General features: G+C 46.0%; 2 protein-coding genes across 2 annotated transcripts in view; one reads left to right on the top strand and one right to left on the bottom strand.

The window, feature by feature from the left end:
* LOC135388461 (phospholipase A2-like) overlaps positions 1-23,685 on the top strand; it is a 114,429-nt gene that overhangs the window by 12,622 nt on the left and 78,122 nt on the right. The gene's annotated exons all lie outside the window — the stretch shown is intronic.
* LOC135389440 (uncharacterized) overlaps positions 1-23,685 on the bottom strand; it is a gene marked incomplete at its 5' end in the record, with an annotated part of 172,465 nt that overhangs the window by 6,216 nt on the left and 142,564 nt on the right. The window contains 2 exons of the mRNA XM_064619488.1: positions 528-683; positions 745-931. Coding sequence (XP_064475558.1) covers positions 528-683; positions 745-931 — 343 coding nt within the window. The remainder of the gene's footprint in view (positions 1-527; positions 684-744; positions 932-23,685) is intronic.

Here is a 23,685-nt window from a genome sequence, read left to right on the forward strand (position 1 = left end):
ATCGCAAAATATGACATGGTTCACGTGACACTGCAAACTACAACGCTTGACACTGTAGGCTAATCTGGGGTACACGTGACAGCACGGCACTGGCTGCATTCAGCCATCTTGTATCTGTTAAGACTGTCACTGCGAGTAGTGTCATAGTCCGCAATCTGACTGTGGCTCTTCTAGTTTCTCCGCTCAATGAGTGTAGTTTCATCTTAGTTTGTCGTTTTGTTTCTTTGGTGTATGAAGTTCTTTCGAAATGCTGTAAGACACCAGATGACTTTGTAGATTTTGCTATTTCTTTTCTCTAAAGGGGAAAGGGAATACAAAATTAACACGCTTGATCACGCATAATTAACTAACCACATTGCACTCCTAAAAGATGTCGTACACGTCGTACGCCAGGTCATTGAGCCCCCAAGCAAAAACCATGCCTAGATAATCTTCTGTTACAGATTAAAATTCTGTAACACTTAACGAAAATAATGTTACACTTCACAATATTGAGATAGAGATGCTGAGATAGAATAACGCTGTACTTTTCACAAAGCTGTCTGGTATAGGCGGGTAGTCTTCATCTTCACTGTCGAACAGTCGAGGAGGACGGCGAATCCTCTTTGGCGGGAGCTCATTTGTCTCAAGATCAGACGTAAATGCTGAAATTGCAAGCTTCTCCCTGGCATCCTTATAGCATGCTGCAAATGTCAGGTATTATCCATGAGGAAACAAGGTGATGTTTATAAAATGAACACTAACAAAAAATTCCTTTCACAACAACTTCAAACTCGTCGCAGTCAAGGCCAGGGGGAGAACCTTTTCTTATCATGCTGTGAACTTTGCTCATGGCCTGCCTAGGCCAACTGCACATGTTTCCAGAAACCCAGCTGCATGGAACGACTTCCACTTCATCTTTTTCGATGAAGTGTGCGATTGTATAGGGGACCTAGAATAAAAGTCCAATTAGCTTGAAACCAATAAGAGCAGCAACGGACTCTTCACACTGTTGGCATTTGGTGCACACATATTTTGACAAATTACTTCATTTCGCGAGAACACATACAAAGACTCCAGAACCAGGGTCTGACTTCATTGTAGAATAGAGACAGAACTGCCATATTTTTTTTCATTCGCATGACCAGCTGCCCTCAAATTAGCTACACAGATAACAGCTAAGCCAGCTGTGTAGAACCAGCAACTACTTGGGAAGGAAAAAGTTGACCTAACCAGTTCACAAGGTATTTTTATCACAACATTCGCAAGTAGGCAACAGATTCAATGTAACAAAAAATCAAGAAAACCACATTTCATAGTGAAGATTGAGGAAATACACTTGATTGGAGCCACGGCAAGCCTACTGGATGTCCAAAATGAATCATTACACCTCTCTATTTCCACTGCTGTAACAGCTGCATCATTGTGACTGTGAGTATGTACCAAACTTGATCTACTCTGTGTGCAACAAAGGCACAACAATCATTCCAGTGGCATGAGGCAAGCAGACAACTTTTGTGGGATTTTCGAGTGGCCAGACACGCACATCATTGACCCTTGCAACAACAGAAACTCCGATGAAGGAGGAGGGAAAGGGCTTCTGGAAAAAGTCCCTCACCCGTACAAGTTGACAACCAACTACACATGGCTGGCCGGACGACCTCAATGTAGCAAAATTTTGTATTTCTACCACATGACCATTTATGGAACAATATCTGTCTGGACCTGTGGTTCGCAGAGTGAAACTGGCACAAGTGAATGCAGCATACTGAGGCTGCATGCATTCGGGTGGGAGAGGGCCACGGTTATGGGAATCCGCTAGACCGACCTTCTTTTTCTGAGCAGCTCGCTGGACATCTGCAAGGATAGCTTCGGCATGGCGATTATATAGCTGTGTCAGGGTGGCTCCTGGTCTTTTCAACTGCCTTTTTATAGACTTCATGTTGTTTTCAAAGGGGAAGGCGCTGAAAGTATCTAACGGACCACGATTTCTGACATCATCAGCCAAATGCAAAAGCCCGTGCACGTTGTAGGAAACAAAGTGCTCCCCATACAGTTCAGCAAATGTTTGGACAAAATGGGACAACAACGAGGACGCATAGCTGGTCTGTGTTTGACAGAGTTCAGGATGTGCAAGTAGAGAAATTGCACAATGCAATGTCAGGAAGTTGAGGTAAGCTGGTTTAGCAAGCACACCATCGAGAATCACAGGACCTGTGTAGAGAAGAAAAAGCCTCAACTCAGAAGCTTTCCATCTATCGATCTCATCCAAGCCCCTCGGCTTGCGTGCAAATTCGCGGGGTATGCTTTGTTGCAGCGAGATGCTCCGAGTTGTAAGGGTAGTCCTGTCCATGGGGCCTAGACGCACACACAGAGGTCCACTGAGCCACAGCAAAAGCAATTTCCTCATTACACCAAGGCAAACAAGGTGCATATAGTCCAAGGGTGCACTGCTCACCATGTCAATTGGGAGTTCCGCTAAAATTGATGTTCCTCGATGGTGTTCGTTGTCTTCTTGGGACCGGAAGTTTTCATCAGTCCTTAGAATGGCAGAGGTTGTGCCATAATGTGTTCTGTTTTCGTGAAATTCGCCCTCATCCATACACTTTGTACACCCCGAGTATCCTGTATGGCCTTTTGTACAAAATATGTAGGAGTGTGCAGGCGCGTCACAGATCATGGAGTCAAATTCCACATTGACAATGCTGTTGTTGAGAGTAACCCCAATTTGAATGAGCTCTAACATCTCATCAACAAACTTCCTCAGGTACTCATTGGCTGGTGGCTTTGACGTTCCACAATACACCCCCACTACAAATGGCGGAACGTTGCTTACACCCTTCATGATACACTGGATTGGCCATAGTTCAGTTCTAGAGCTTTTATATAGAGGAAGGCCATCCACATTAAAGGACAGTGCAATTTTTTGTGGCTGTTCATCTACGTTTCTCAGGATTGTTTCTACGCCAGACTTCACGCCAAAGTGGCAATATGTGCCAGGAGACATTTGTATGAGGTGCTTTGCGCTGCTTCTTGGGGTCTGCAGAAGGGTTCCCGCATCACGAGGCAGTTCGCAATGCGGAAAATGCTTCAGAAGAATGCACAACAGCTTACTCAACGTGCCCTGTGTTACGGTTTCTTCAACAGCCCATGATCTTATATCTCTGGATAACTCATCGGCGGAAAAACTGAAGTTTCTGTTCTCTTCGAGTAGGCTACTCGCATCGGAATCGCTGACATGCGACTCTTGCTGAGTGACGAAGGACGTAGATGGTCGAGAAGAACATTCGTCAGTCAAATTTTGATGTTGTGCGGAGTCACTGCAAGCGTTTGTCGCCGTAGCCACAGGAGTCTCGGGGCGGTATACTGCCGGTAACTCAACTGAAGGCGTCGAATACGTGACAGGGCCTGTTGTAGAACTAGCCGGACGTGAATCGCTAAACACGGATATCGTTGCTTGAGCTAGCGCTGACGCTTTTTGCCTCAGGTATTTGTCTCTTTGTTTCGGCATGCTATCTTATAGAGTCAAACGAAGCACTGTCCGGAGCATAGATTCAGAACAGCCTTCAGGCTCTTACATATAAGTAAACTTCCTACTTAGCAACGATTAAAAACTATATTTACATTTGTTCCAGCTCGCTTCATCGCTCGCAGGCGGCTCGAAATTTCGTGGTTTTAACACTGCGGCGTCCACTTTCAAACAATGATACCACGTGAAATTACACAACGCACAAACGGCGCGCAAAAGCTACTGGCTAACAGAATGGCTATGAAGTTTGGATTATCATACCGATGGCAATGAGTTGCCCACTCGCCGCTAGCCGTGTGTACATGCCGAAATGGGATGTCGAAGGAGATCTTTTGGTTAATAACCCACGCGCTTTAGTAATAGTCAGTAATAGAAAGTTATTTGAGCGGCGTAAAGGCGGTCGCGGTAAATATATATATTTATCTTTGCTACTTTTTTCTGGGAGGTGTTATAATCGCTATCGACAAGAGGTTGGCTATACTACAGTCCATCCATTCATCAAGGCTATGACTAGTGCCTATGCTATATTCCAGCGCATGTTCGTCCAACATGAAAACATGTGGCGCACTAGCGTGTGGTTCCGTTAGCTGTTTTGCCGTTTTTACAGGTGAAGCATTTGTGGTGTAGCGAATGAACGAAGGGGCAACATGCGTTGTGCAAGTGCAACAATGTGAAAAATGTGTTTGAAGTGCTCAGAACGTGGTTCCGCAGCCGTGGTCTAAAGTGATGCAGCTATTGTGCGTGCCGTGCAGTGTAGCGTTTTGTTCAGTTCACTCTTCGCTGATTTGCTGACTGCAAGAGAAGATACATCATATCCTACTTTCGCTGTTTCTTAGTTCAAACATATGCAATCGATGCAGCTTTAGATGCACTTCCCATCGTGCTACTGTCAAGAGGTGTGAAGGACCTAGATACATTTATGCTCCCATAAAAATCGTGCTCCGTATCATTCTCCAGTTTTGTAGAGCGAACGACGGCCATCGCTATCGGTTCTGTGATAACAACATTGTAAACAAGCTACTAATTTTGATGTGAGCGAGAGAGACTTCATACTTTTAGAGTAGATTCTCGGGGCAGTAGAAGCTTTCTTTTTCGTGGTGGGTAGCGTTACCACAACGTCAACTGGAGATTACAACTGGTGTAAAAAATTCCTGGTGCTTCAACATCGTGAATGCAGCCTTAAGTGTACAACAATGTTAATGGGAATGGCAAGTCTGTGTTAGAAGAATGTTTGCTGGTATCATCATCAACCTGCGACAGGGCTTTCACTTTTTTTCTTGGTGAAGTATGACGTATGCATGTTTGGGGACCGTCAAATTTTCAGGAACACAGCATGTGTGCATGCACCAAACTTCAGCACTCTGATGGTAGCTCCAGCTTTCCAGGTTGATATTTTGCAATTTCGTTATGTGGCTGATTTTCACCTAAGCGTCATCGGTACAGTCCACATAGCGCAGGTTATGGTTCTTATGGTTCTACATATATGTCTCAGAATTCCCCACGTTTATCTTCCTTGCATTCCCTGTATATGGGGTTAGTTGCCTGTGTGATATAAAAACCTGATCATCATTCTAGTGAAACCTGCGGAACACGTGTTCTATCTATGCCATTTTATTTTGCTATGTCAAACCTGTGGCATCAAGAAATTAGGAATTCATGAGCAATGATAAGACCGTGATATGGAGACGACACCGGTGCGTATCGGGTGTGTGTGTGTGTGCACCCCATGACAAGCTGCATGTGGGACTCAAATGCGAATGCAGCTCAGTAGCACAATCCTTAGTTTACAGCAAACAAACCGCACTCTCCTCACCTCAAATGGATTCTTGCCGTGAGTGGCTGGCTATTGGACAGTGTTTTTACAGAGAAGCAGGATTTAATTTATTCAGAGTGCAATAGAGGGTTGTGCGATCAAGTCGCACATGAATAATGTGTGCAGGTTGTTGCTGGGTACTTCTGTATTTTTTGCACTTTCCTTTTTTTAGGAAAAAATGTATCAAGACTTACGCAGATAGCAACACCTATGTCGGATGTGACTCAGCATGTTCTAGAATATTTCAACTTTACCTCTACTTCCACAACATTAATGAAGAAATATTAATTCATTATTCAAGTTAACTTGACAAATGAGGTACAATGAAAAAAGTGGTGGACGGGGAGTACGAGTGTAAACAAATTTCAGTTGGTTTCACTGCGTAGAGCACTTTGTCATTTTTTAAAGCCCGCTCCAGATTAGCTGGGACAACGTTTATATTTCCTGTTTGTGTGACTCCTCTTTTGCCACTTTCAGGGATCAGCACTAATCCGATATTTATGACTGATTTCTTTGAGTTTTCGTGGTAAGATAGCAGAATAGAGAACGCAATAGGTGCTTGAGAATTATTTCTTACATCTCAAGTTTTACCTCGTGTAATTTCGTCATCATACATCTAGGCACCGTATCACAATGTAACATTATGTAGCCACACAAGGACTGATGTTTACCTAAACATTTACATTACATTACATTTACACATATGGAATGGAATGTGCCTGGCACACTATAAGTGAAGCAAGGCTGTAATCCGCAAATCCACCATGTGTCTAAATTGTTTGTCCTCAGTTTGAAAAATTTCTCTTATGAGTAGCTCACTTGCTAACTCTCAAAGCATTAAATAATAGGTTACAATATTAGCAGTTGCTCTGCATAAACCAATTGAGCACATTGTCCAGATAGCATTTTTGATAAAAGGTAAATAAATAAGTAATAACATTTATTTCCTCATGTGCAAATCATTTAACATTGTCTTACCAGCCCCACATGATTCATAAGACATATTGCACTGCGCATTTGCATGGAATAACATGGTCCCCATATGGAACGGACAGTGTATCAATTTTCCCCGTATTGTCGAGTGCAATGTCCCACTTTGACTGGTTGCCGGCGCAGCCTTGAACAGGTACCGTGTGTGCAGTGATTAGTTGTAGAGACAGGTTTTATCCCCTGCATGCAGACAGAGTTAATGACTAGGGCCAGAAGTTTTAGGGTTTAACCCAATTCTTCCTTGAATTTCCGCCCTACATTGAAGGTTGCCTCCATATGGTGAAACCCGATTTTCACCTACCAAATTGCCTTCACTGACACGTCTGCAGGAATGCGCACTAACTTGTTTGGCAGTAAATGCAGTTATATAACCCCACTATAGCAAGCCAGTACAGTTAGTTGGAGTAACTGTGCCAGATTTCTCAGGAATTAGCATACTGGAAGTTTTTCCATCTAAATTTGCATTAATTTAGAGCACGTTTCTTACCCAATGTTTACCTTCCCAATTTAGGAAAAATTATTTCTCCAAAACTTCACGCTCTACACATTAACATGTGCAGTGTGAAAGCTACCCCACAATTTACCCCACAATTTATGCTAACATACACTAGTGTATAGTCGAGCCCTGACATGCGACATTAGATGACGATATGCAGCATCAATTATTGTTCTCCGAATATGTAATACATCAAATTAGAGTGATGTAAGAGTTTTTATTTTATTTGCTTACCTTTCTCCATTTTTTTAGCTGTTTGTTATTCGCAACATCAAAAGTGGTCTTGTATAAGTAAGGATTGCGCCTGCAACATCATGTTATTTAAATATATGGGAGCTGTCGAATGCAAAAAGGACGCGTCATTGGAGCACATAAAACATGCTAAAAAAGAAAGTTTTGTTATGCTAAGTTGTCAGAGCTTCATCCACCATGCACTGGTCTCGTACTTTTCTCCAAAAGCAGTTTCTACATGTGTACAGTTCACCAAAATGTGCTTTGTGATGACATGAACTTGGGATGTCCACTGGATATTGAAAGGACGTTACAACGTCTGGGACGTTACCGACCAAATTTGGACGAAGCCATGGATATCCCACAGATGAGATGTCTGAGACATTTGTGACTTATTTTGGATATCACCAGGACGTTTGTGGTTTGCTGGGCCACAACAGTGCTCATTTAAGGACGCGATGTGTTATAACTGTAAGGAACAAGGTCACATAGCGAGAGCATGCCGGGCAAGGCCGCAAAGAAAGAGCTACCAGATTGTAAGCGAAGACGAATACGAAGGTGCAAGTTGTAACGATGGGGCCTTGATGTCCATCGACGAAGTGACAGAAAGAAAGAAAAGCAAATTTCTGGTGAATGTAACCATAGAAGACAGAAGAACTGAGATGGAAGTTGACTCGGGAGCGTCTTCCATAGTAAGCAGAGCAACATTTAATCAAATTCGAACGAGAAATAATATCGTGTTGAAACACGATAGCACTGGGTTACAAACCTGGTCCAGTGAAACACTGAAAGTGTTAGGTAAAGCGGACGTAAAAGTGCAATTCAAGAATCGTTGCGCGGTGCTTCCACTGATAGTGATCCATCATGAAGGCAGTTTGCTTGGAAGAAGCTGGTTTGACGCGCTGGGCATAGAGCTACATCCCAAGCAGCACAATGTACTGAAAGTCGAGTGCAATAGGGGTGGACGGTATGTGTCTTATCGATGTTCTGTGGTTTCACGAATCTGTTCAGGGCCTGTCACCTACACGCCCACCCCTATTGCACTCGACTTTCAGTGCATTTTGCTGCTTGGGATGGGATTCGTAACGTCCAACCAGACGAAAAATGGATTACGACGCATGCTAGTGTTTTCAGCACTGAGCTGCAAGGATATACGGGTCCACGAGCACATAGAAGTGAAAGAAGAAAGCAAGCCGCAGTTTTTGAGGGCACGAAGCGTGCTTTTTGCTATGCAAAAGGACGTTAAGCTCGAACTGGAAAGATTACAGAGCCAAGGCATTTTGGAATCTACTAAGTACTCTAGGTGGGCTACTCCAACAGAAGTAGTAAGAAAGAAGAACGGCAATCTGAGAATATGCGGCGATTATCGAAGCACCATGAATAAAGCAGTGAAGAGTAGCGTATATCCGCTTCCAACATGTAACGAAGTGTTAGCAAAGCTGTCCAGAGGCAAACATTTTCAACGCTCGATTTGGCTCAGGCCTATCAACAGATACCAGTGGATGAAGAGACTGCAGAACTACTGACCATAAACACATGTCTAGGACTGTTGAAAGTGCGAAGGCTTCCTTTCGGAATTTCAGTGGCCCCAGAAATTTTCCAGAAGATAATGGACTGTTTATTAAGTGGCATTGAAGGAGTAGCAGCATATCTAGACGATGTCGTGATATGTGGGATCACCGAAGAAGAGCATGATTCACATCTGCGGGAAGTGTTGAACCTCTTGAGCGAAGCCGATTTGAAGGTAAACAGAGATAAGTGTGACTTTTGTCAAGAAAGCATTGACCTTCTAGGTTTGGAATCTATTCAGTACTCTAGGCGGGCTACTCCAACAGTAGTAGTAAGAAAGAAGAACGGTAATCTCAGAATATACGGTTATTATCGAAGCACCGTGATTAAGGCAGTGAAGAGTGGTGAAGAGTAGCTATCTTCTAGGTTACACCATAGATGCCAACGGAGTACACCCGAGTCGAGCAAAGATTGTAGCTGTCCAGCGAGCACCCGCAAAACAAGAAAGAATTGCAAGCCTTTCTGGGACTTGTAATTTTTATGGACGTTTTTTGAATAAGAAGCTCGTGGTTGCAGAGGATCTGCATCGGCTGCTGGACAATGAGAGAGTGCGTGGCTATGGTCTACGGAGCACCAGGCGGCCTTCAAGCATTGAAAAGTCTGCTGAGCTCGGACGCTGTGCTGACACATTGCGACGAGAAACCACCCGTAGTACTTTCTTGTGATGCGTCATCGGTGGGAATAGGTGTCGTCCTTGCACACAGAGACTGTGACGGTAAGGAATGACCTATCTCTTATGCTTCGAGAACATTAAGTCAATGCGAAAGGAACTATGCACAGTTTGACAAAGAAGCGTTAGCAGTGGTGCACGCAGGGAAGCATTTTCATCAATATTTAGGGGGAAGGCAATTCACAGTGATAACAGATCGCCAGCCACTGTTAGGAGCGTTTCAACAGGTGAAACCTATTCCGCAAATCCAATCGCCGCCTATGATGAGATGGGCACTATTATTGCTTGGGGCCTATAGTGATCAAATGGAATACCGAAGAAGTGAACAGAATAGCAATGCCGATGGACTCAGTCGATTACCAGTCCCCTGTGATAGTCAGGAAGAAGTAGTAACGGGCGATGTACTGTTACTGGAAGGCGTCGAGCATGCGCTTTTGCGAGCAGATGATAACGGACGACTTACTCGGCGCGATAGTGTGTTAGCACGGGTGAAACAGTGGAGTTTAAGCAGATGGTCGACAGAGATATTAGGTGGCAAATATGCCCCATATGAGAACAAGCGCGCGGAGCTATCACTGCATAAAGGTTGGTGATATGGGTCTGTAGAGTCGTAGTACCCACGACGGCGAGGCAGTTCGTGTTAACATTGTTACACGCCAATCACCTGGGAATGACTGTGATGAAAGCATGCGCCAGGTAGTATGTATGGTGGCCTATGATCGATAGCGACATTGAAGAGTTCGTGCGACACTGTCAGAGCTGTGAAGAGAATAGGCAGAGTGAGCCCCGCGCACCAGTGCATTTTTGGCCAAAACCGCAGCAGCCATGGAGCAGACTGCACATGGATTTTGCTGGACCCGTTGGAGGAGAATGTTTCTTGGTTGTGGTAGACGCTTACTCTAATTGGTTGGAAGTCGAGGTGATGGCATCGTTGCGATCCACCGCTGTCATAGCCAAGCTACGTAGGATGTTCGCCACGCATGATGTAGCGACACCATGGTGTCCGATAACGGAACAGCGTTTGTTAGTCACGAGATGCAGCAATTTCTTAAACAAAACATTTACAGTTCACCGTACCATCCTGGAACTAACGGAATGGCTGAACGAATGGTTCGAGAGCTGAAAGAGGCACTAAAAAGGCAAACTGAAGAGGACACGTCATGTAAACTTGCATGCTTTCTTTTCAAGCAGCACACTACGCCGCACTCCGACGGACTCCAGCGGAAGTAATGATAGGAAGGCGATTACGATCGGCACTGGACAATCTACATCCAGATTTACAGTGGGACCCGGAACCAGTGATCGACGGCAGGGTGAGAAGTTTTGAACCAGGAGACTCTGCGTACATGAGGAATTTTAGCCCAGGCCCACTTTGGAAGGCAGTGAAAGTTAGTGAGCGTACAGGTCCATTGTCCTATCGTGTTCAGACTCACAGTGGAGAAGTGCATCGACGCCATGTGGACCACTTACGGCGAGCCTGGGACAGCGTGCGTCCAACGAATATGCAGCGGTCACAGCTCAATCAAGGCGTAGACTACGACTGGGACGATGAGGAAGCAAGTATCAGCAACCCCGTTGAAGAGCAGACAAGTGGAGCAGATTCCCAGGGTGTACAGCAGGAAGCAATTTCTGCAGAAGAGCCGCAACGTTCAGCCAGTGACATACCGGGATACCACGACGATCCACAAGAGCAAGGAGGCCGGTTGTGCGATATGGTATTGACGAGAACTTTTAATGAGGGAAGGAATGTTATGGGGGATAAGCAGGTCATGTTGTCAACTGCCACGTGCAGGGTTGTTATCGCTGTAACCTATACCTATCTAGTTTGGTTCACGATCGCTAGGGCGATTGGTGCAGTGCTGGGATATTTAAGGATTACTAAATGCAATAAACGCTCTGTTTATACCGCTGACATGAACCGGTGCATGAGTCATTACACTTGCTCTTTGTGTGAGTTTCCTAGTAGAAAGATCCCATGAATAGTTGACTGATTATATTGACTCATAAATCACCAGAAAGGGACAAAAACGTTGTGCTAAGCTGCATAACAGATTTTAATAGAACTAACATCGCTTGGGATACTCCGCGGCTTTCCACTTTGCGTTTGTTCCCGACGAGTTGCTACAACTCTCAAGCTGCCTTCACTTACCTAAAACAGATCGGCTCTTACGGTATTGTGAATTTGTTACGCCATCTGTAGGCGTCCACCTGCAAACTGATGTGCTGGCGTCGCATAGACTGCTCACTTTGCATACCTGCCTCTCCGGGTACCCTAATGAGGAAACTAACAGCTGCTGTCACACGCTGGCAGGCACCTGCATAACCCACTGCACACATCGCAACAAAGCTTACTCCAGCAGATCCAGATCTAACTGGCCCGCCTGTGAACGTTCGTGACGAGCAACGAAAAGGCAACAGTATTTCACACGAACAAAAACGGTATTTGGATCGTAGTTTGCGTTACGTAGGAACGTGTGTTATTCAAACGAGGTACAATAAAGAACGTCGTCGTCATCATACGCTTCCGCGGTTACGACATAACATACAGTCACATGCACTGAGTCAAAACAAGGAACATAGCTATTTCGCTGAACGCTGCGTGCTTCGACGGGGAATGATCACAGTAGCAGCACTGCACCCTCGTTGCACAACCGTTGCCGTCGTGGTCAGCAACGAAATGATCAATCAGCATAGTGAAGTCGCAGGCCCCGCAGGACGCCACGGACGCCGGCGTTTGTCAAGGTCATCCGCCTGTATCCATTGATGTCACAAGATTAAACTGAGTAGTAACCCCAAGCTATTGTAGAGTATACTCATCAACTGTCGCAGCGTTTCAAAGGCCGCGAAAGCCAGCGTTCCACCATCTCTGTGAGTTGCAGCGACGAAGCGCAAACGCAAACCAAATGAAATCCGGCGCACATTCCTGTGCAAACTCCCGCGGAAGTGCTGCCAACTGCAGTCCGCCCGAAATCAGCTACATCCTCAGCAGATGTTTATCAATCCGCGAATGAGGAACATCACCTAGGATTATTCTTGTGTTTCCTTTTATTATTATTGTTACAGGCGAGTTTTGAGATATATGAGGCTGGGTTATGATGTCCTCCCGTGAATAATGATAGCCAATTCTCGCACACCAAAATAGAAAACGAATTCTGTAGACCGCGTTGGATGGCACTCTAAAATACGCACCTCGAAATAACTTTAGGGATTAATGAGCTGCTCCACAAATGGACATTTTGGTGTTTCCTTTTAGACAAGCACATGCAGCGTGTCACGTGTCCCGAATTCAAAACCTTGGCGGCATACCGTAACTGTCTTTTTCTTTTTTAAGGGTAACTCAGGCTATGCGTAACCAATCTTTTACAAGTTACGCGCGTTGTTTTCGTGTGTATGGTAACCGCTGAACACCGCTCAGAAACAAGAAGTCACTGATAAATCTGGCGTAACCTCTACGGTCAACGACAAGTAACCCTTATTCTGGAAGCCATGCCGGTTTAAAAGTAACGCTTAGAGTTACTGGATTTAGAATGTAAGGAAGATGTGTGCTAATCAGCAATCAAGAGCGTTGAAACCGCAACAAATGCTCCGAATCAAATCGCTTCCCATTGTTTCTTATGGGAGCAGCCTGCGCCATTGGGCCCACCAAAATGGCGCCCGGGTGCCGCACCTCTCTCCCATGAACCCATCTCGTAAGCGCTATCCAGCCATATACTATAGAGATCAGTGGTGATAAGTTACCTAGAATTCATTCATTAAGTGTTTCGTTGCGGAATTTCCGACTTCGGGCAATAGTGAGACAGCAGAATTAGAGATATTCCTCGTCGAAAGACATTCCCTTTTTTAAAGGATCCTGAATCACGCACGTGCGTTGAAATATCAATCGCAGAATTTTGCTACGAAAGCGCACCATGCTTTGCAGACATGAAGATTATGGGAGTACCTTCTGGTCAGTTTGTGAGATGGAGCTCTTTGCGACCCAGATACATCTCCGTCGCCGAAGGTCATGCGCTGCTGAGGCGACGGGTTTACATGTCGACTCATTTGTATAGCGAAATTAGGCGATGGGCTTTTTGCGGCACACACACGATTCAGAATATTTAAATGATAGAATGGCTTCAAACCAACGAGGATACTCTTCCATTCTGCTATCTCGCTGTTACCCGAATTTCCTTAATTAAACTGTAATTGATGAATATGAGGTGATTAATCGTCTTGTAGTTGTATACCATCGCCAAAATATGTGCGGCATACGTACCCCAAGCAGACCACCTTCTGGCATGCATCTAATCCCCATCTGGCAAGCTAATCAAACGTATATCGCTCAGATGATCCACTATACCTTCGAGCCGGACTGAAAACATATCCTACTCATGAGAGACCTTCTTAGGCCTTGTAAAAAAAAAAGCTACCTTCGTAACCACTATGAAGGCCTTGCATAGTCACAGAACATTCATGATCCCATGACTCGAAACAGCTCCACCATGGACTATATCTTTACAGAGCGCGTGCTTCCGCAAGTATACACACAATCCCTCCTTCAGCACCTATTTCACCGACCACAAAGCACACCTCACCACCCTCAAGCGATAAGAGAAGAAAACTTTGCCCCAGGTGGACCCGACAGCTATCGCTGTTGGTGAAATAGCGCGAAGAACTCGCGGTAATTCTACCATTTTTGATTTTCGATTCAGACTTGTACACCGTAAAATGGCATATCAGCAGTGAAAGCAGTAGCGTTGATTTGCATAGTTTATCTCGGATAATGTTGCGTATAGGACGCGCCCAATGCTCTTGTGAGGTCCTATGGTATCCAGAAATGTGAAGAGAGTTCTGAGGGCAAAGCGCTGGTGGGCTGGCTGTGGCCAAGGACCAAGCAATTTTCTGTGTGAGAAATAGAGGGGGGGGGGGGGCGTGGAGGCGACCGTCCAGCTGGTTAAGGCCGGGAACCCGGAGAGTACGGTTCGGGAAACCTTGGTAGTGTGGGCAAATGGGAAGAATGTGCTCTAGGTCTACAGCACCGCAGTGACTACATTGGGGAGAGTCAACTGGTTCCAAGCGGTAACGCCACTGCGCCGTAAAAGCCACATCGAGGCGCATTCGATGAAGAAGTGCGGCATCTTGCCGACAGGTATGTTGAGGCATGCGGAAAGCGAGAGCTGGATCAACTCTGCTCAGCCTGGCAAGCGGGAGAATGTCAGCGGTCCATAGGCGGGAAGCCAGAGGAGTCACGAGGCGTCGAAGTACGGAGCGACGATCTCCTCTCAGTCACGCAATACGTGTCCGTCTCCGAGATGAGAGAGCTGCTTCTGCAGCGCTGTCGGCCTGTTCGTTCCCTTCGTCACCGCAGTGGGCTGGAACCCATTGGAGAACCAGCCTGTGGCCTGCTTCGTAGACAAGGTTGTAAGCCATGAACACATCCATCACCAACGGTGCGGATGAGCCTTGGGTGCCAGAATTTTCAATTGCTTGTAGCGCAGATGTAGAGCCAGTGAACACGACCCATTCCCGGCGTAAAAGCAACAATGGGCTGCAGAAAGAAAAAAAATATGGCATAGAGTTCCGTTGCTATGGATGATGTGCGATGCGAAAGGCAACGTCCTTCCACTACAACGAATGCCGAGGCGCAGTGTATACTGCGGCAGAGGTAGAAAACTTCGCGTAAACCAGAGCATAAAAATGGGCTCGAAGGACTTGAGGAGGAACCTGATCTCTTCGTTCCTGTAGGTCCGGAAGACGTACGAACGTGGGTGGCACAGGCAGAGACCAATGAGCGTTCGGCGGTGTGACGTCCAGTGAAGGTCCTGTGAAGCCAGTCAGAGGCTGGCGTGTCCTCTGCGCTACGCGATGGAAATCACTTTCAGGACGGTATCGAGTTATCCTGAGGAGTGGGTGACGCGGAATGTGCGTACGCAAACGTAGAAAATGTCAAGCCGTTTCACCCTCACGGAGAACTTCCACCGGGAGTTCACCAGCTTCAGCCAGGACTTGCAGTGTTTCAGCCATTGTTGGAACCCCAAGGCAGCGAAGAAAGCTTCCTGCAAACAGTGTCCGAAGAGTATTTAATGATGTTGTGGAAATACTGTGCAAGGTTGGAAGGCTGTAAAGCACAGTAGCCCTCACGAAAGCCGCGTGATCGGCAAGAAGGGAGCGCTGCCGCAGCCTAAGCCAGAATGCTGTTGAATTGCAGGAAGCCACCGCTACACTGTGCTTTCAAGGTGCTTAATGTAGCGAGCCGAGCGCAGGTCCATGACCACACCAAGGAAGCGATGGGAACGTACAGGCTCGATATTTTTTTGCACCAACGCAATTAGGGAAATTTCTCATAGCGTTATGATGTCCCGGTGAGTGGGTGAAAAGAAGTGCGGGTGAAAAGGAGTTCGACGCACTTTTCGGGTGAAAGGCCCATCCCAAGTCCCGTGAAGTACAGATGGACATTATTTAAGGCTAGCTGCAAATGGCGCTGACGCTCGTGGCTTTCCTAATGTCCAAAGGGCAACGTCATCGGCATACAATGAATACTACTTTGCGAGGAACTATCGATTTTAGCCCTGCCATTACCACATTAGAGAGTATAGGACTCAGAATGCTTCCTTGGAGTACGCCTTGATGAACAGGATGTTAGGGCTTTGGCCGTGGGATGTGCGAACAGCGACAGTCTGGTTCGTAAGGAAATCGTGGAGCCAGCTGAAGAGTCAACCAGATACTCAAAAAAGTGCAAGTCGTAGAGCACACAAATGTGCGAGACGGTATCATAGGCGTGCTTGATGTCGAGGAAAACTGATAGAACAATCCGCCGATGTGCACGAGCATTTGACTGTAGAAATGAGGTCCAGAATTGGATCCATGGAGCTTTGATGGCGACGAAAGCCTGTGGTTTCGTGAGAGAACTGACCTTGTTTTTCAAGCCACTAGTTGAGACGATGCAAAACCATACTCTCCATCAGTTTTCCCGCACAACTTGTCAGGCTCATTAGGCGAAAAGAGGAGAGTGCATTTGGTGGTTTGCCTGGTTTCGAGACGGGAACAACTAACGCATCCTTCCAGGTAGATGGTAGAGATCTCTGTTGCCAAGATGTATTATAAACATGAAGGAGAGCTTGGAGTGACCGGCCGCCAATGTTTCGCAGTGCAACGTAAGTGATCCCAGTCCCGGGGATGAACCCGCATTCACAAGTTTCAACGTTGTCTTTAGCTTGATGAGAGTGAAGGCGTGCGAAAATTTAGGTCCGCAAAATTAAAGAGTTTTGCCCTAAAGGACAATCCTTTCCGACGTTGAAAGCCTGAGCGTGTGTGACCGTTGGAGGGACAGGACAAACACCCTACGCGTGTGTTTGTTACACTCAACCCATTATTTCACCAGAAGCATCAGCTCGACACCGATATTTCATTTTAGAAAGCCTCAATCCCTTGTTTTATAGCAGCCGGTAATGCGATTTGAAAACGTCTCCAGTAAACAAGGGATCACCAAAAGATACGAGAAATATTGTCAATACATCTAGATTCAGGCAATAAAGCAAGCACTATACAAAGCTGAAATATTTATCACACAGCAGTATCACAGAGCAGTAAATGCCACAGGACGTTATCTTCTAAAACAACGCAGAGCCGGCATTTTGCATGGCATATAGTGAAAATCAAGGTAACGTTGAAATCCTTATGTGACCCCGAAACCGGCTGAAAAATACGATTGTAAATGCACACTCTGAGCACCTTTGGCGTACCATGATGGTTGAAATAATTACTGCCGCAGGAGGCTTTGGTGTCCGTGCTTCACTTTTTAACGTTCTGACTGGGTTGTTTGAAGGAGACCCTTGTTTTCCAAATGTTCTAGAGACTGGGTGAAATATCTCGAGTGCTTATTGCAACCTCTTCATTTTGTTGAGTGATTTGGCACGCCATCGAAACTTAACACGCTGCCTGTGGAGTTACCTCTCCAAGAAAATTATGTGTTTGAGAAAAATTCTGCGGGAAGGTACCGAACGCAGATAAGATAAAATTCCGACTTGAAAATGATGAAAAATGATAATGAATTTTGCATGCCTGCACTTAACACTTAGCGACACTGCACTTAACAACATAAGTGTCCAACGCAAAACAACAAGTGTGATAAGATCACTCAAGAGAATATTCTTGCTGTTCCGCTCGGTGCTTTGACAGAACTTCCTGCTCGAAAGGGGAGGGCGGTGCACTTTGCGAAACTTCATTTGAAGCATGGTCTGTGTATAGTGCGCTACTGCTTTACACCTGTATGAAACAAATAGGGAGACATATGAACCTATTTGCACATCCTCATGGCGAATTCCATTGGGAGAGTAATTTTTGCCCAGCGCTGGGTGGTGTTTCGTGCATGCTCCCGGCGGGGTCGCACGGGTTTGCTCTGTCAATGGAACGCTAGCATTGGAGGTACGATGCGTGCTCGTGCGTAGCACGTGACCTGCGTGCTTTCTCGGGTTTGCTTTGGTCACGTGGGGTGCAGTAAACGGCTTCGGAATCGCACAATATAATGACACACAGCGGGAAACACCGTTATTTCCACTGTTCAAGAGACGCATGACCACCTGCGCGACACACGAGTAAAAAGAAAAGGAAAATAAAGCTGAAACATGAGGGCCTCACTTATCGCGCGCATGACTCCTCTTCTGTGTCGTGCTGCGGTCAAGTAATCGCTAAGTCAAAAAGTATTGCTCCTTGGAGCAAATTATTTTGCACCAGCTCTACCAACGGAACATTCAACGCATGTCTCGTTCTGCCAATGGAACAGTTTTTCCCCATGCCGGGGCAAAACTTTTACCCAGCCCTGCCAATGGAATGCGCCATTAAATTCATTTTATGGTGCAACAATCAATTTTAGCTCTTACGCAGAAGCATGAACTATGGGAGGGCGTACACAGCAGAGGCACCACCCGATTCTTGAGGTACCTCTCCTGTTTGATGAGAATACATAAGTGGGTCTTCGATGTAGATCGAACTCCCAGCAATCGTCGGAACTGCATATCCTCCCACGGAACTCTGAGAGCTTCCCTGCATCGTGACGTTTCGGAATCAAAATCGGCATCGTCAGTGCTACATCCCGTTTATTCCTTAATTGCCATGCATGCTACGCACATTTGCTTTATCCATATATCGAGTTATTGACTCATATCGCAGTAGGCCCTCCCGATTTAGTTGACGGCGTCTATAAACAGCAGCCTGTGCCAGCACATATTCCACACCTAGTTCTCATCAAATGATATACGCTTTGATGATCACTGCCTACGTAATTAGTGCCTCTAGTACAACTGTTATTTGGAATCATCACAGGGCACGCAAAGAGAATTCGACAATGAAGATTTCTGCTGTGTTACACGCATAAGCCAGCTCATAGCCACAGTTGCTTCGTGGCGCTAGCACAAATCTAGAAGAAAAAAAACATGCACAAGCGTTCACAAAAAAATTTAAGCTTCTACATCTAACCCTTTATATGGCTGATCCCTGTATGACCCTTCAGTTCTTTTCGGTACATCTTTAAAACATGAACATAAATACTTACTTACCTTGAGCATGTCAAGACGTACTTGACGCAACTGATGTGACAAATGTAATCGTACCACATTTTTGAAATAACAGCCGGCCCGCCTTGCCTCTTTGTTGCAGTCGATGTTGACTGAGAGATCTGAACGTCAAACTCTGTAAATTCCGTCAACAGTACTACCGTGCATATGATTTTCCACTCGCAAGCGTAGACAAACAGTTAACCGCGCGTCTTCGCGTTCTGTGGTGGCTATGGTGGTTATCGCTTATCAATCAAGCTATATCTAAAAAGGTAGCGCAACTCCCATAGGCCCCTGTGTCTTCAGAATGACAGCATGATTGAGACGGTCAGCGTCATCCATCCGTCGCTCGGAGTACTACCACTGTCAGAAATGATGTCAGAGGTGACGTCAGCGGTATGCATAATTAGTGCATAATTAGCCATGGCAGGTTTACGTTCGCGCACTTTGTTTGCGTTGTGTTCCCTTTTCCTCACCCAGGAAACAATACCAGAGGAAAACAAATAAAAATAAATCATACCAGGTTTAATGTAACATATCAATTCGAAATACATACGGTTATCACAGATTTTGACAACTCCAAACAGAAGGTCATCGTGATGACCACACAGAAATTAGGATGGTTCACTTAAGGCCCATTTCTCACCTAGAGCTATACATGTAGTGATTAGACGTTTGCATTTATTCAATGAGTGGCCATTATAGGTTCATTGCAACAAAACACGGCATCGTTGGTGCACAGCTGATTCCTGCTAACACTCGCACTATCATGGCCGCTCGCACCATGAAATATTTTCGTGAAGAGAGCAACAGGGGAGGCATTTTATTCACCTGTTCACACGTGCTAATCTTGGTCTACAGCTCCGAGATGTGAACGTCGCTTCCCGTTTAACCCCAAAAAGTGTACGAATTCGCTCTTACAATGCACGGACAAACGGCGCGGATAAACACGCCCACTACGACACATGCGCAACGGAGCAGGTTGCAGAAATGTACTCGTGTGGTAGACGACTTCGTATATGTGCACGAGTGGGGCGACAGAACGTTTTTTTCTATGTCGAAATTCTGAATGATCTATTAGTACACACACAAACCATACCCATGTTGTAAAGTTTTCTTGTTTACGATCGTACCTCTACTACCAACATCCGGAATCGGTCGCGTCTCATGATGGTGGCATTGCCGATGGGTCTCATTTGGTATTTTCGCTTGTTTTCGCTGCCAGTTTAGATATACGTTGTATTATCTGCCAGGCGTGACCGAGACGCTTGGCGACTAGAGGTGTGCGAATAGCAAAATCCCCATGTCGAATCGATTTCAAATATTTCATGTTCAATGCGAATCGAAGTCGAATAATTTGGCACCATTTCGAGTCGAATTCGAATATGTACGGAACATTCGAAACGAATACCTTTCGAATATCTCACCTTTATAGTTTGGAAATACTAAATCAAATAATTGGCTCACTCATAAGAATGGGTGGCCTGACAAGATCATGGCTGTCATCATATCTATGCAGACTTCCGCATCGCATGCCAAGACGTTGATTTCTGCAATCAGCCCTGAGTTTGTTTCGTGTGGCACATGTACATGTGGACGATTATGCACTTTACTCAGATGCAATCGATAGCTTTGGAATCTGAAAGGGCTACAAATTATCATGCAAAAAAGCAAGATGTTCCACATGTCGTGGTGTAAGACGGGCCCTGCGTGTGCATGCAACATTGCCGGACAAAGAAAAAACACGTTCACTTGGCACTGATGTTGCCGGTATAGGTAGGTACCTCCGTGCAAGTCTTGCCAAGTGGGGAAATTTGTGTTGCCCCGTGGTGTACCACCACTGACATGGGTCAGCATCACGACTCACTGGTTTGTCACTAGTGTAGTTCTCCAGTTCTTTTTGTGGCTGGGAGGCAGAACACTCTTGATCCTTGACAAGCAGGTCAAAACTGTCCCAAAGTGTTGTGCTAGCTGACTGACACTGATGTTCTTGATGAGGAGTCAGTTCGACCGAGGAAGGCCATTCATCTGGTCCTAATTTCTCTAGCTCCTTGGATACGACATCCCTTAGCCATACTTCTTTTGCCGGCACACTCTTGTAGATGAGAGTCTTATACCTGGGATCAATAAACATTGCTAGACTGGCGGCCACATCAAGCTGGTAGTCAGAAAACCTCGTTTTTAGACTCTTGACCAGGTTTTGGGCAAACTCTGAGTCTTCTTTCTCTGAGGCACACCTCAAGTGTTCAAAAATACAATACAGGATTGGTATCTGGGATGACAAAGTTGGGTATTTGTCCCCTCCTGCAGTTGTCGTTGCATCTGCCAGGGGCTTAAGGGTGCCAACATATTCTTTCATTTGCCTCCAGTCGGAGGCCATCCACAGGCATATCATGAGATGCAAAGTCCACACATATCGCCTCTTTTAACTCAAGCAGACGATCTAGCATCAGAAATTCGCTGTTCCATCTAGTCTCTACGTCTTGCTTGACGTGGAGTGGAGCCTTTCCAGACTTTCGCCGATATTCGTCCAGTCGTCCCTGAGCTTGAGTGCTGTGCTTATAGTGTCCCACTACTGCCCTCGCCTTCTTACAGAGTTCTTGAATGCCGCGTGTGCAGTCCTTTGCATCACTTATGACTAACTGCAGTGTATGCGCCATACACGACCTTTCACACCAACCTAGTTCTCTGATGGCTGCCTTCATGTTACGGGCGTTATCGGTGACGATATACACAGGGCACGCATGAGTGTCTATACTCCACTCCGCTACCAGTTCCCCTAGGGCTGACGCGATCTTAGCGGCGGTGTGCCTTCCCGAGAAATACGATGTATTTAGGTGATAGTGCTTCAAGCAATACGCTGAGTCCAAAAAGTGGCAAGTCAGGCTTATGTAGGCTTCGTTAGCACATGAAGCCCACATGTCCGATGTGAATGATATACTTTCCATACCGTTTTCAAAGGCTGCGCGAAGTTCTTCTTGCACCTTCCTTCTCGTGTCGTCATATAACTTAGGTATGATCGTTCGTGAAAGAGACGTTCTTGATGGTGGTGTGTAGCCCGGGACAGCCTCTGTCATCAGCTCCCGAAAACCACGATCGTTTACAATAGAGAACGGCTGAAGATCGACGGCAATCATTATTGCCACCTTCGCGTCAAGAGCCTCCTTCCTTCGTGAGGATATGGTGTCCTGCCTTTTCATCGTGTCTGTTATCTTGCGTTGCGTACCGTCTTTCAGCTGCTGACACTCATTTTGATATTCCTTGAAGACCAACACGTGTCGTCTCAAGTGATTAGCAAGAGCCGTCGTCGTCCCCGTTGGCGTCTGAAGGGACGCGCCACAGGTCTTGCACTTCCCGCCTGTCGCAGATTCTTCGAAGTACTTCCACACTGCACTGCGCTTCTTTTTCTTCGTCGGGCATTCGTCAGGCGTTTCCATTGTGCCGGAGAACGGCGTAGCGGCGTGAAGACTGCGGCACCAGTTGCACTTCCAAAGTTTCGGTTTACAGCTCGACTCGCGCACGTGAGTAGCATGCGTCAACAGGAAGAAGAGAAGGAGAAGGAAGGACGGTGACGATGGCGATATGGTTGCACTAGGTTTGCGCTAAACACGCTTAACGAAGTGCAGGGGACTTCTAGGACTCATACCTGCGCGCATGGAGTACCAATTTTGCGGAATCCTGCCTCTTTTACGCGCATTTTTGGTTTTCTGTACACAATTCTATCTGCGGCCTCTCACGAACGGGCAGTCACGGCAATTTCCGGTAATATTCGAAAAATATTCGAAAAAATCGAATAGTTGTAACCATTTGCGAATACCATTCGAATAGCGCGAACTATTCGAATTTGTATTCGAAACTTCGAATATTCGCACACCCCTATTGGCGACGCATATAAGAGCGAGAGTAAGCAAACGCAAGAAAACAAAAACAAAAACACATAGACGTTTTGGCTTACCCGGCAGAAATAGGCGGCACAGTACTTTCGGTGGACAACTTTCCTCTCCTGAAGTGTTAGACCTTGATTTGTGACGCGTATTAGGAGTAAACTCACACATACAGCCTAGTATCGCCTACAAATTGACGGGAAAACCGTTTGAAATTGGCGTTTTTTCCATCGCAAGCGGCACAGTAAACGTATTTGGATTTAGAGTGTTGTGATCGCATACAAATTGGCTGTCGGTTGCTAAGTACGCACATGTGAGCATTCTCCATTGCTTCCAACAACCTCCTTCCCAGGCCGTCCGTCCAACGGCTTCCCCAGGACGTGTGATGGGCATTGAAGTCACCCAGCACGAGAGCTGGGGATTCCAGTGAATTGAATAAGTGTTCGAGGTCAGTCCACGAACCTGCACCGCGGGATGTAGATAGATACTGACTACTGTTAACAGTATGTGCCCAAGGCACATCTACCAGTTCACATAATCATAACAGCGATGACACACTGACCCTATGGGTGCAGCAAAGAGGTCATTACGAACGTATAACGCTGTTCCACCCTCAGAGGACGGATGAGATCGATAGATTGTATATGGATTAACGGCGGTGTGCAACATCCATGCCATGTTCGCCTACAGCTATGAAATGGAAGTTGTACTGTTGTAGATTACATTTAAAATCTACAACAGCTTGTTACGTAGGCTGCGAGGATTCCACTGCATCGCTATGGTCTTCCTACAATTCTACAATTCCACCCACCATGCTGAGGTGAAGATAATGCCTCCAAAGCCAAAAGCGCTTGAACCTCAGGCAATTGCGACAAACCAGGATATTCAAAAAGAATTTCCTTGACTGCCGCGAGTATCGCAGAGAGAAGTGTCAGAGAAGGTACTGCTTCGGTAGTTGATGGTGATAACTGTCTTCTGATGCCTGCTGGCTCTG

This window comes from Ornithodoros turicata, chromosome 3 (assembly GCF_037126465.1).
Source record: "Ornithodoros turicata isolate Travis chromosome 3, ASM3712646v1, whole genome shotgun sequence".
NCBI classification, from domain to species: Eukaryota; Metazoa; Arthropoda; class Arachnida; order Ixodida; family Argasidae; genus Ornithodoros; species Ornithodoros turicata.